Source organism: Diospyros lotus, chromosome 7 (assembly GCF_014633365.1).
Source record: "Diospyros lotus cultivar Yz01 chromosome 7, ASM1463336v1, whole genome shotgun sequence".
Taxonomy (NCBI): domain Eukaryota; kingdom Viridiplantae; phylum Streptophyta; class Magnoliopsida; order Ericales; family Ebenaceae; genus Diospyros; species Diospyros lotus.
The window spans coordinates 31,931,794-31,944,962 of NC_068344.1; the positions used below are offsets into that span (position 1 = coordinate 31,931,794).

Below are 13,169 nucleotides of genomic sequence, written 5' to 3' on the forward strand. Positions count from 1 at the left end.
CGGTCATGCCTTCTTTTACCCTTTTCCTTGGTTCAGTTTTGAGTGGTTCCCATATCTCAACTTCATTCCTGATTTACACATTGATTCATCTAGAATATCTCAAAACACAAAACACAAAAGTTGTATATAATTCTCTTAGCTTTCAATAGAATTTTTAATCATCTCAATCGGAGCTCATATGAAAAAGTTATCATTGAAAAACCAAAGTGGTGTTGTACCCACTTGGCATAACCGAGTGGGTCATGAAAAGTGAGGGGAAATTGGTCACCCACCCACTTGTCATGACCGAGTGACCCCCCACTTGGTCATGGCCGAGTGGGTTTTCATTCCATTGGATTTGAGGGCCTCTTTTTCCTTTTGTCTTGGTTCGGATCCATCTTCACTCCAATACTTGACTCTGAGCCTTAATAATGCAGGTGCATCAAATTAGAGCCCAATTTCAGCCTTGATGAAGCCTGAATCTCTCAAAACTCAAAACACAAAAATTGTATATAATTCTCTTATATTTCCATAGGATTTTTAATCACCTCAATCGGAGCTCGTATGAGAAAGTTATGGCCGAAAAATCAAAGCAGTGTTGTACCCACTCGACATAACCGAGTGGGTCCTCCCCACTTGGTCTCGGTTCGACCTCTTTCTTCTTCGGCTTGTTTCCTTGATCTTCTACAACCCGTTGGGCCTCTGGGCTTCATGTCCATATCTCGTGACTCTTTTAGGTCTTGTGATTCTCCAAGTTTGCAAGGCATATCAACGGCAATGGCGGATGGAAATATCACCAATCAACATTACTTATATGTACGTTAATTGCCCCTTCAAATTTGTATCTTTTCTGGGTGTCATCTGTTTTGATGGGTGTGTTTTTAAGGTTAATCTCTGTTATTGCAGTCGAAATCATTTTCGGCAGCTCCGATGTTTATCATCGCCATAGTTCGGTTCCTCATGTTCGAAATGTGCCTCTGTTGCATCTGCAAGCGTCATTGCTTCTGTTGCTACCCCCCCAAAAAGGCTCTCGGCTATTCCCAAACCGCCTTTGCTCTCTCCCTCGCTCTCCTCATTCTCTTCTTTGCTGCTACGATGTAATTCCATTCTTCTCTGGTTTTCAGTTTTATCCGTGCAAATCGAGGGTTTAGGTTTTCAACATCGATCGGATGCTTTTTCTTACTATATGTTTGTGAGATATTGTAGACAAGACATGTCTATTGATATTAAATCACTGTTAAATTTTTGTGTTTTCACTTGGACATGTAGAGCCAGAAGCGTCTCAGCGTCTCACTTTATGGTGGCAAGGGTAAGTTTCAAACCAGCGTGACCGATTTAATCGATTATCTTCTTAAACGGACCGACAGGGTGATCGAAAACCTTGGCAATGTGATTAATTATATGTTTGATATTGCTAAGAACATTGCGGCGGGGAGGTGGCATTGCCCCTAAAATTGCGGGCAAGCATAGATGATGAACAGAAAGTGGTCAATCTTCTCATCAACAATTTCAGGAATGTGACTCTTCGGAGCACAGCAAATAACATCCACAATTTCCTTGTTCCTTTTAATTACTCTGCTCTATGACTTATCATTTCTTCTTTTGAATGATCTGGTTCGAGGAGAGTCGCCATAAGGATTCATCTCTCCGTTGGAAGATGGAATAACTTCAAGTGCTCTAATTTTTGGCTACTATTGTTGGTTGCTTCTCGGATTGCAATGTTGAAAATGTTATTTGAAGATGGACTCGCACTCCATGTCACACTCAACGGTGATGTATTATAGATTCTGTCACTCAGCTTTGTCCAAATGGTATTTACGTGGTTCTTTAATTTCTAACCTCTGCCCATCAAATCAATAATGCTTGTAACCACTGACAACTTTAGCTTGATGATATTAGGATGGATTGCTGTTGTAGGAACATTCATCATGAGCGGCATGTTTCTCCTTGCTCATAAGTAAGCTGCCTGAAATTAATACCAACAACTTAAAAGGTAATTTCAATTGTTATTAATTCTCCATAAACTAATTAAACAGATGCTGTTCTCATTATCGTTTCATCTTCTTCACTTTCTATCGGTGCAGTTTCAATAATAAATTATAGTTTTCCATTAATAGAGGTGCAAAACGGGCAGGCCGGACCGTCACCGCCTGTTTTTTTGGGCCGACCCACTGGTTGAGGGCCGTGCCATGCCGAGCCCAACATGGACTCGTATTGAATGCTCTTTAATTATTTTGGTAAAGTCATATATAAGATTACATAATATGATATTTTCTATCGAATAATACTTGAAACAATTTTCAGAGCTTTTCATATATCTCAAACTTTCAATCAGACTCTTGTAGAAGTAATATGTAGGGTCTATTTTCTTACCGTATTCTCCCTTCGTTATTCTAATGCCACAAACAATGAGAGTATCAAGTGCTCGACAATTTTTGGTAGAAAATTTCTTCAGAAGCTTTTGGGCATGTTTGGGTTGCATTAGTTGGTTGGGAAGGCTAATTTTGTGAGGCCTCCTGAGAATGGATTAATGTAATTATTTGATTGACTCAATAGTCAAGACTGATCTTCGATTACATGGTTGATCTTGTGAAATATGTCCGTTGATCTTCGATTATATTAATTTTCTTTAGTGTTTTCTCGCCGTCCAAACGCGGAAAGCGGCACCACCTGGATTGGGAGAACTTGAATTGATCCCGGCAGCGGCAAGGCATCCGTTTTCTCCTCCTGCTCCAACATGTGACATGTCACGTGGTCGGTTCCCGCGTTTTTGGATCTCCAACGCCAATTTGTTAACTATAAAAGGTTGTTTTTTTTTATTTGGATCAAATAACGAAATTGGATTTTTATAAATAAATAATTGGGTTGGGCTATTGGTGTTTGAAACCCAGCAACCTAACCCAACCCAAGGCCAAGGCTTATTCTTTTATTCTAATGCCATCCGTGTCCCTTGGCCCATATTTATAAAAAGGTTGGCATTTGGGGGAAAATAGCAGGCGCTTCACTTTGCACACATGGGAAACCCTAATCTTTCAAGCGAGAGAGAAGAGCAAGAACAGATTGGGGAAGAATGAAGATCGGAACTGAGGAACGCAATGTAAATCCAATCTCACTCTCTGTAAGTATGTATTACTTGTTTATTTGATATTGTTGGGAGAGAGATTGGTGAGATGTGGGTGCTGGAATTGCTCAGATTTTATGGAGCAATGTACTATGTTATTTGCGTTTTGTATGATTTATGTTTTCTGATCTTTATGTATTGTTCTTGATTTAGCGTGAGATCCTGTGAAAGATTCTTGTATCTCTTGTGAATCCTTTCCTTCGATTGATTGGTTTGTGGTTGGTAAGATCAACTTGTATTGCTTAATCCTTATTGTAAATATGCTTGAGGCATGAGGGATTGTGGTGAAGAGACTGTTGGTACATATAATTCTTAGTGTTTGAATAATCTGTACTTGCTTTCAGTTTTCAATTTTCTTTGCAATACTGTATTTCTTAAGTTCTTGTTATAAGCCGATGTAATCATTGTAATCGTTTATGTAAATATGTTCATACATATTATATAGGGTTGATTAGGGGCGAAACCCCTTCCATGAGTAGGATCTTTTGATCCGAACATGTACGTGCAATGTTATTTGATTTTGTTTCCGTTGTGTTTTGTGTGTTCATTCGTATTTCGTTTCATCAATTTTGTTTCGATTGTGGATTGTTGGTACTGTCGAATCTGGTTGTGTGTGTTTAGTTCACAGATTTCTTAACAAATGACACGCCTCTTATTTGACCCAAACTAATATCAAGTCTCACGAAATTGTGTATAGGTGTCCAAACGATCGATTTAGTTATTGAAACGATTAAAATTTACTAACGATTAAATCAAATCGGCAAAATCAAAACGAATCAACTGATTAAACTAAAAAATTGAACTAACTAATAATTGAAAATATTGAACCCAAACCATATAAGGTAAATCAAATCGATTAAATCAAAAAATTAAAAAAATTGAAATAACTAATAGAAAACACATAAAATTGAAGAAAATGATGTCTTTTTATAAATATCAAAACATCATTTTAAAATTTGGTTGATTCAGCTAGTTCGACTCTTCCAATCAAAAAATCAAATCCAAAATCGAAAAATGAAATTCGAAGTTTTGAGAAAAATTAACCAAAGCAAATTGACAAATTTGGTCGATTTGATTTGGTTAATTTGAGTAAATCGAACTTTTGTTCAGAAGTTACTAGTCGAATTCGTATGAAAGACTTGTGATATTTGTCTTATTTTCTTGGCATTGAAGTTTATCATTGCTCTTCAGGATTGTTGCTTACTTAGCATAAGTATCTACAAGATCTTCTTGTCAAAAGGCCAAAATGTTGGAGGCCAAGCTGAGTCCTACACTAATGGTTGTTGCTCCACCCCTCTCCAAGTCTATTGGAACTACCTTGATGAATGGTGAAATCTATAGACAGCTTGTAGGGGCACTTCAATATGTTATTTTTACTCAATATCTCGCCTTTGTGGTTAATCATCTTTTATCAATTTATGCATTGTCCAAATGATACTCATCTCAAGGCAGGGGCGGAGCCAATGTAGGCCTAGTGAAGGCCTTGGCCTGCCATTGATTTTGGCCTACACTCAGGCCCGGGTATAAAATCTAAAACCCTCCCTCAATCCCACTCTCGCTCAAGCTCCCGCCGTCTGCCCTTCTCCCTCTCTCGCTCTTGCTAGCTGCTGACTGCGGGCGTCCTCTCTGTCGCTCTCACTCACTCCGGCCTTCGTTCGGCAACTCGGACCCACTACAAAAAAATTGATTTTTTGCTACAATTTTTTTGCTGCGATTTTAAAAACCACCGCAAAACATGGTATTTTGCGACGATTTCCAAAAAATCATCGCTAAATTTAAAAAATAATTAAATTAGTAAAAAATTAAATTTAATTTCGCGACGATTTTTGAGAAATCACCGCTAAATTCAAAAAATTAAATAATTCAAAATTAAAAATAAGATAATATTTGTGGCGGTTTTCAAAAATCGCTGCAAAATTCATTAAAAAATTAAATTTAATAGCGATTTTCGAAAATCGCCACTAAATTCAAAAAAATTTAATAATTCAAAATTAAAATTAAATTAACATTTGTGCTGGTTTTAAAAAATCGTTACAAAATTCAAAAAAAAATAAATAAATTTAGCGGCGATTTTTCAAAAATCGCTGCTAAATTCAAAAAAAATTAAATAATTCAAAATTAAAATTAAAATAATATTTGCGGCGATTTTTGAAAATTGCCGTAAAATTCATTAAAAAATTAAATTAAACAGTGGTTTTTGCCGCTAAATCCAAAAAATTAAATAATTTAAAATTAAAAATAAAATAATATTTACGGTGGTTTTCAAAAATCGTTACAAAATTCATTAAAAAATTAAATTTAGCGGCGATTTTCGAAAACCGTCGCTAAATTCAAAAAAAAAATTTAAATTAAAATTAAATAAAAATCTTAAATATTAAAATTTATTATTTTCATTAAAAAAATTAAATTTTGCTTAAGAAAATAATTAAAAATTAAATTAATAAATGTAAATATAAAATCTTAAAAATAAATTTAAAATTGCATTTAAATTAATAGGAAAATTCATTAAAAATATAATTTAAAAAAAATAAAAATAAATTTAACAAAAATTTTGATATATAAAATTTTAATAATTTTTAAAAAATATATAAAATCTTCTTTTTAATTTTTAATCAGTTAATTTATTTAATTTAACTCAATTAATTTATTTTTAATTTATTCTATTATTCTTTTAAAAAATAATCAATTAATAAATATTTTTAGCTGTTAGATTAGTATATAATATATATATATATGTGCATATATGTTTTTGTAGTGCGGTTCGCGTGCACGCACGCACTAAAGGTCCTGGGGGATGGTTTTGAAACCGCAGCTAAAATTAAAAATTTAATTTTTTTTATTAATTTTCGCGACAGCTTTGAAACTGCCGCTAAAATTAAAAATTTAATTTTTTTATTAATTTTCGCAACAGTTTTGAAACCGACGCTAAAATTAAAAATTTAATTTTTTTTAAATTTTTTGTAACGGTTTCAAAACCACCGCTAAATCACTTATTTTGCGGCAGTTTTTAAAACTACCGCAAAAAATATAATTAGCGACGGTTATTTCAGTAGTTGCTGAAAATCACTGATAAATGTTTCGCGACGGCTGACTTAGCGGTAGTTTTCAAAACTATCGCTAAATTACTTAGCGGCGGTTACAAAACTGTCTTGGCCTCGGCCTCGTCGGCTCGCCCCTCAGGACTCCAACCCTCCGTTGCTGATTGCTCGCTGGAGCTGGACATTGCTTGCCTCTCCGACTCCAGCTCTCTCTTTCTCTCGCTTAATCAGTGAGCAGTAAGGCTCACCAATTTTTGCCTCTAAAATATATATTTTTTTAATTTTAAAATTAAGATATTGATTAAATTATGTTAATTTTTTTATATTTATATTATTATATTATTTTTTATTTGTTTTTAATAAATTTTTCCCTCACTAAAAAATATTGCTGGCTCCACCCAGTCTCTAGGCACTCAAATGATTACTATGTTATGTCTAAGGCACTCTTCACGATGGTTTGTTTCTTTAAACCTTCTTATTCGTTTCACTTGCATTGTTTTGCTAGTAGTAATTGCAGTATATTATAATTTTGATTTAAAATTTAAATTTATCTGAGATTTTGAAACTCTTAATTTGATTGTGATTATAATTTTAAATTTAATTATAATTAAAATATTATCAAATTCGATTTTAAGTGAAATTTATCTCATTTAAAGAAACAATCTCATAAATTATTTTGTATCAAGATATCATTTCTTATCAAAATTATCAAATTATTAAATTCAATTTGGCTTCCTTATCAAAGCAGCATCTTTAACAACATGATAGGATCTATTTGACCAAATCAACTACATCAAGTGAAGTAATATAATAAACTTGTCCAGAATGACTTGATCGAAAGTTAGAACGGGCTAAACTACCTGATCCATTTATGTAATAGGCCGTTCTTCTTTTCAACAACTAGAAGAATCAATTGGAAGCACTTACTGAATTAAGTTTATCCTAGCCATGCCAGTATTAACCTAAACTCTCCTTTTACAATGAGTTTTTTAACTTTAAGAGGACCCTCCCCCTTCTTGAATTAATAGCACAGAACTGAAACCCCAAAATCAATATCATTTCCACCAAAACACACACCCATATGAATTATGCAACATTAAACAGCTTAGTTAACCTTAACCCTAGCTAGGTCAACTTCATTCCAATCACCCAAACAAACACGTGGATATCAACACAAAAGGAAGTTTCAATTGTTACCACAAATCAGCAAATACCTGATAATCAACGTGGGGGGTAAACGTAACCAAATGGATTTCCCCTAGGTTTCCGAGGCCCAGAACCATTCCCTCGGTCAGAAGTCCCAGATCTGGACGCGGAATTCGAATTCCCACCACCGCCATTAGGATTCTTTCCTGCAAATCCAATCATCCAATAAAGGAAAAAGAAAAAATCCATCACTACTTTTGCCACGTCCATACACACGTATATATAATATGGTAGAGATAGCGAAAGACATTTTGGTGTCTGAGAATTTGGGGACCAATCCGCCAAGACACCGCCGGGGACGAAGAGAGCTCCGCCGGAGGAACTCGGTGGTTTCCGGCTTCTAGTTTTGTGAGTACTCTTATTGTTGCCTCCAGCCATGGCTGACCAGATGGAGCAAAGCCTTAACGTGTACATACAGACATACACGTATATGTATAGGTTAGTGTTCGGAGGGTAGAGGATCAAAACGGGCGGTATCAAAACGGGCGGGCCGGACCGGCACCGCCTGTTTTTTTCGGCCGGCCCACTGGTTGAGGGCTGTGCCATGCCGAGCCCAACATGACTTGTATTGAATGCTCTTTAATTATTTTAGTAAAGTCATATATAAAGATTACATAATATGATATTTTCTATCGAATGATACTTGAAACCATTTACAGAGCTTTTCTTACATTCTAATTATGTTCATGGTGGAGTGGAAAGAAAAATCAATAATAATACAGCAAAGGATTATTAATCATTGAAGTTTTAGTATAATTAATATAAAATTAAAGTTCTAATGTAATTTTTTTTTGTGTTTTAGTAACATGAATACAAGAAAAGGCAACTTCATAAATATTTATATAAAACATTTAAGAATAGGAAATACAAAATTAAGAACGGAAACTAAAAGGAGATTAAGTGAAAGACATTGATAGTAGTATTATGAAATTAAATATTTAATATGCCGCTTTATGACAGCAGCCTAAAGAACTCTTTTATTCTTCACAACAATCTCTCTCTCCCCTCTCTTCTCTTATATCCCCACCACTCTTTCCATTTAAACTTGGCAGTTGCTGCACGTTCCAAGGGAGAAAGGACCGAGAAGGCGGCGATCGAGGATGTCCACCGGAGCTGCCGGCGACGGCCTACTCCGAGGCATATTCGAGGCGTCCATGTCCGGCTCCGACACGGCAATCCAGCGCCGGCCATACCACAAGAACTGCACCTGCGCCCTTCATAAATCCCGCGGGCATTGCTCTCATGTCCTGAGAAGCAACAACGTCTCGTATCCGATCCGACGGACGTGGAGCGAGGGCTGCCTGGTGGCGGGGGCCGGTCAGGCGTCGGGCAGCTCTCTGCCTGCGGTCGTTGCTGCCGATCATCATGTGGCGAGGACGCACTCGCAATCCAGTTTGTAATATTGAAGAATAACGAGGTTCGATTTTCCGTTTTTAGGCTTTTTTTTGTGGAATGAAGATCTTGATCTTCGATTTGCTTTTGCAATATCTGAATCATTCTTTCAAGTGGTGTTGTTGAGATGGGAAGGCTAATTTTGCGAGGCCTCCTGAGAATGGATTAATGTAATTGTTTGATTGACTCAATATTCAAGACTGATCTTCGATTACATGGTTGATCTTATGAAATGTCTGTTGATCATCAAATGGCGTTGGATAACTGTAAATAATTTGGTGATATTTGCATATATAGAATTTATGTACGAATTGAATATCTATTATCAAAATGTTCTGTAAATCAATTCATGTGGGCTGAGGAATCAATTTGGCGATTCTAAATTCCTGTCCGTTGGCCTTCTTGCTGTTGCGAAGACGGATGATATTTGGATTATCTTTTGTATTGAGTGTTATATTAATATAAATATATAGAATATTAATATAATAAAAAATATTAAAGTAAATTTAGTATTTCCATTTCCGTTTAGCAAAATATTCCAGTTTCAATGGAGCATGAATATAGTGAGCTTCCCAACTTTCAACCAAGATGACAATCAGAAATAAAAAAAAAAAAAATGAAAAGAAGGAATCTCAGTAAAAAAATATTAATTTTATAATGCGTTTAATGGGGTGAAAAATGAGGGTAGAATTCAAATTCTATCTAAATTTCACGAAATTCTATCAAACAACTTTTCAATTTCATCGAATTTTAATTTCATCTTAGTTTAAAAAGTGAAAATTTTTCTTAAAATCAAAAAATTAAAATTCTTAGAGATTAGGATAAGAATTGAAATTTCATAAAATTAAAATTTCATTCTTATTTTTTACCTCTAACCCTCAGTGTTTTCTCGGAGTCCAAATGCAGAAAGTGGCACCAATTGGCTTGGGAGAACTTGAATTGAACCCAGCAAGGCATCCGTTGTCTCCTCCTGCTCCAACATGTGACATGTCACGTGGTTGGTTCGTGCGTTTTTGGATCTCCAACACCAATTTTTTAACGAAAAATTCTATTTATATTCTTTGATTTATATTGCTCTATCTTCAATTATATAATATAATTAAAATAATAAAAATATCTATCATCCAAGATGATGAGACGTATGATTAAAATATCCTATATCCAATACCCTATATCCAAAACTGTGAGACGACTAAGAAAGGAAGGTATAAGAGATGTTTTATTAATTTGTCTGTGTGTAATCTAAAAAATTTAGTTCTTGATGTACAAGTAATATATTCCTTTTTTAATTATAGGTGACATGCCTTCTTTTTGGCCCAAACTAATATATAATCTCTTGAATTATGTAACTGCTAAATTCTCATATAGAGTGGATTTTTTTTAATCCCTAAAGATATTTCAAGATATCTAATATACAGGGATAAAATAATTAAAATATCAAGTTTTTACCTCGTCAATTATATGAATTATCATTTATTTAGAATTTATTCGATACATTATTTATGTTCCTTCTCATGTAGTTAATTAATACAATTTCTCTTCCTTTATTTGAGTTTAAAATCAAGAGAAAGAATTTGCCTCGTCGGTAAATGATAATTAATTATTTTTGTGTCTCAGATGTTGATGTCTTAGCTCCTTTCCCCCCTGTCTGAAGAAGTCTTCGGCTATGTTATTGGGCTTGCATCATCCTATCAAGTATGGAGTGCTCTTCATCAGGCTTTTGGGTTTGCCTCTCAAAATCGACAATTACAACTACATATTGATCTTCGGGAGCTCAAGCCGAGCGTCATGATCTTTCAGTCTCACAGTATTTTGCAGAAGGCCAAAGCTCTTGCTGATGAGGTTGGTGATGCAGGGAAGCCACTTTTTGCAGCAGAATTCAATGCTATCAATTACAGAAATATATAGGGGCAGTGACTTTACCTCTGTTATCACTGCACTCAATCTGCGACCTGAGCCCGTACCATTTCATGAGCTTCATAGCCAATTTAGCTCATGAAATTCTACTTCGTACTGCACAGGAGGTTTCTTTGGCCAATTTGGCATCAAAACAAGATGCGCCACCACTTCTTCCTATGCCAATTCGGCATGCACAGTCAGGATATACTCGTAACAATTTTCAATCTAGTCTTTCTAATAACAGGCGCAATCGAGGACCTTGTCAAATATGTGGACTGCGTAATCGTACAGCAAATCGTTGTCGTCAGAGGTATGCACCTCTCCCATCATTACAGCAGCAGGCTCAAGCTCATGCAGTGATTATGCCTCAGCCATCACCACAGTAGTTGTCTCAAACCCACGCCATGATCAAGCCCCAATCCGCTTCCGGTCAGTTTTATGTTCACAACCAAGTGTTACCATGGATATCTTATACTGGTGTCAAGCATCTGTAACTCCTGACTTGTCTCGACTTTCCCATAGTAGTCCTTATCAGACTCATATCATCTCCACATTGCTGATGGAAAAGGTTAGCCTTGTATCACCCCATATCTGTGAGGTCATTGTGTGATTTGGGCGAGTTTAAAATACCGAAAAATAGATTTTGTAGTAAAATAAATCACCAAATTAGCTGCAGGGAATGTTCCGAGACTGAGATTTCAAAGGAAAATAATATGCCGTTGTTAAGTCTCCCAAGATAGGATTTTTAGTATCAAAATAAATAGGATCGAAGTTAATTTTCGATACAACTTCAGATCGGGCTGAAAATTGGATTGTCGATAGGGAGCGTCTCAGAATTTAGATATTTAAAAGAAATGATATATTAGATTATAATTATTTTTTATTATAAAAGATATTATAGTTATCATGTCAAAAAAAAAAAATCAAAAATTGCAGCGTGAGGCATGGCCGCCACACTTGCCCCCGTTGCTGTCAAATCAACGACCAAGGCATGGCCGAGCCTGGCATGGACGTGGGGGGGGGGGGGGGGGTCTCTAGCTCACGTTACCCCTTGTGATTGGTTGAGAGAGGCTCGGATTTGGCTATAAATAGCCAAGTTTTGGTTGAAGATTTTCATCAAAGTTCATAAACTTAGATCGAGAGTGTGGGAAGAAATTGGAGCGTTTCGATAAGGGGCTTTTGTTCCCTAGGTTGTGAGAAGTAATTCTAGAGATTTTGAGAATTTTTGGAGTGGTATATGGGTGTTTTCGCATTCGGCCATATATATATATATACATATTGAGTGACGATTGAAATCGGCTTGCAGAGTGAACGATCAAAGGAACCAATAAGGGGCTTTTTGTCGCGAGGCTATGGGCAGCTAATTTGGAAAGTTTTGTGTCAATCAAAGTTCGAATCGAAGGTCAATTTGGTTCGCCGGAGTTCGGTGGCAAGCGACTAAGGTAGGTTGTTTTCGGCCAAATCGGAAGGCTTCTGGTGGCTTTTTCCGACCAAAAGTGGTACCATTGGGATCAACTAAGGGAGAGAAGCAGCCTGGTGTCGTTGCTTCGAATTTCCAGTGTGCTGTCGCCAGAGAAGATGATTGGAGGTATTTTCTATATTTTTTAAATGCTGAAAATATAGCAATTTCAAGAAAAAATAGAATTAAAGGAAATAAAATTCTGAAAAAATATCCATAAATTCAAGAAAAATGAATAGTTTATTTTGGTGAATTTTTATCTTGAAAATTTCTTGAGGAGATAATTATTTTGTATTTTTTAAAGGAACGGTAAATGGAAAATAAATATGAGGGATTTTTATAAAATTATGAGAAAATTCCAGAAGGATAATGAATTTATTTTATGAGTTTTGGTGATTTTTCATGGAGGATATTCGAATGAAATCAAGGAGAAATAAATTTTCTCAAGGAAAAGTAATTATGGAAATTTGAGAAAATAGGAGAAAATCTGGAAATTTTCCAGAAAATTCCAGAGGCTTATAAATACTGTTTTATGAATTCTTATGGAGAAAAAGTTGGAAAAATGCTTGAATAGGTATTTATTTGGAATTATCGAGAGAAAAATAGGATGAAATTAGAGAAAAATTATGAGAAAATTGAGAAAATAAATATTTATCTTCCAATGAATGCATATGATGTCTAGGGTATCATTGAAACTTGAGGTTGAACTATAGAGCGTTTAACACGAGAATCGAGGTTGGGCACGCATTTCGAGGAATCTTGAATTTAGCCCAAGGTGAGTGGTTCTACCGAAAAAATTTGTTTGTGGCGTGTGAATGGTTTCCAACGAGTTGTTCAATCCAATTCTTGTGCATATTCTTGTCACTTTTGATCACTTTTGATTTATCGTGAATGGTTGGTTTCGTGCGATGGTTCGTCCAAATGATTATTTACACATGCATTGGGTTTCGTACGGTAAATTGCATACAAATTATTGATTTTATATTATGCATGTTATAATTTTCAGCAATGGCATGTTATGTGTTGTCCATATGGGACGTGGGTTGTTAACTTGTAACGTGGCCCTTGAGTGACA

At 35.5% G+C, this 13,169-nt stretch overlaps 1 protein-coding gene across 1 annotated transcript in view; it reads left to right on the forward strand.

Moving 5' to 3' along the window:
• Positions 1-11,225, forward strand: part of LOC127806089 (uncharacterized) — a 51,411-nt gene extending 40,186 nt beyond the window's left edge. The window contains exon 2 of the mRNA XM_052343101.1: positions 10,761-11,225. Coding sequence (XP_052199061.1) covers positions 10,761-11,021 — 261 coding nt within the window. The 3' untranslated portion in view covers positions 11,022-11,225. The remainder of the gene's footprint in view (positions 1-10,760) is intronic.
• Positions 11,226-13,169: the final 1,944 nt, after the last annotated feature.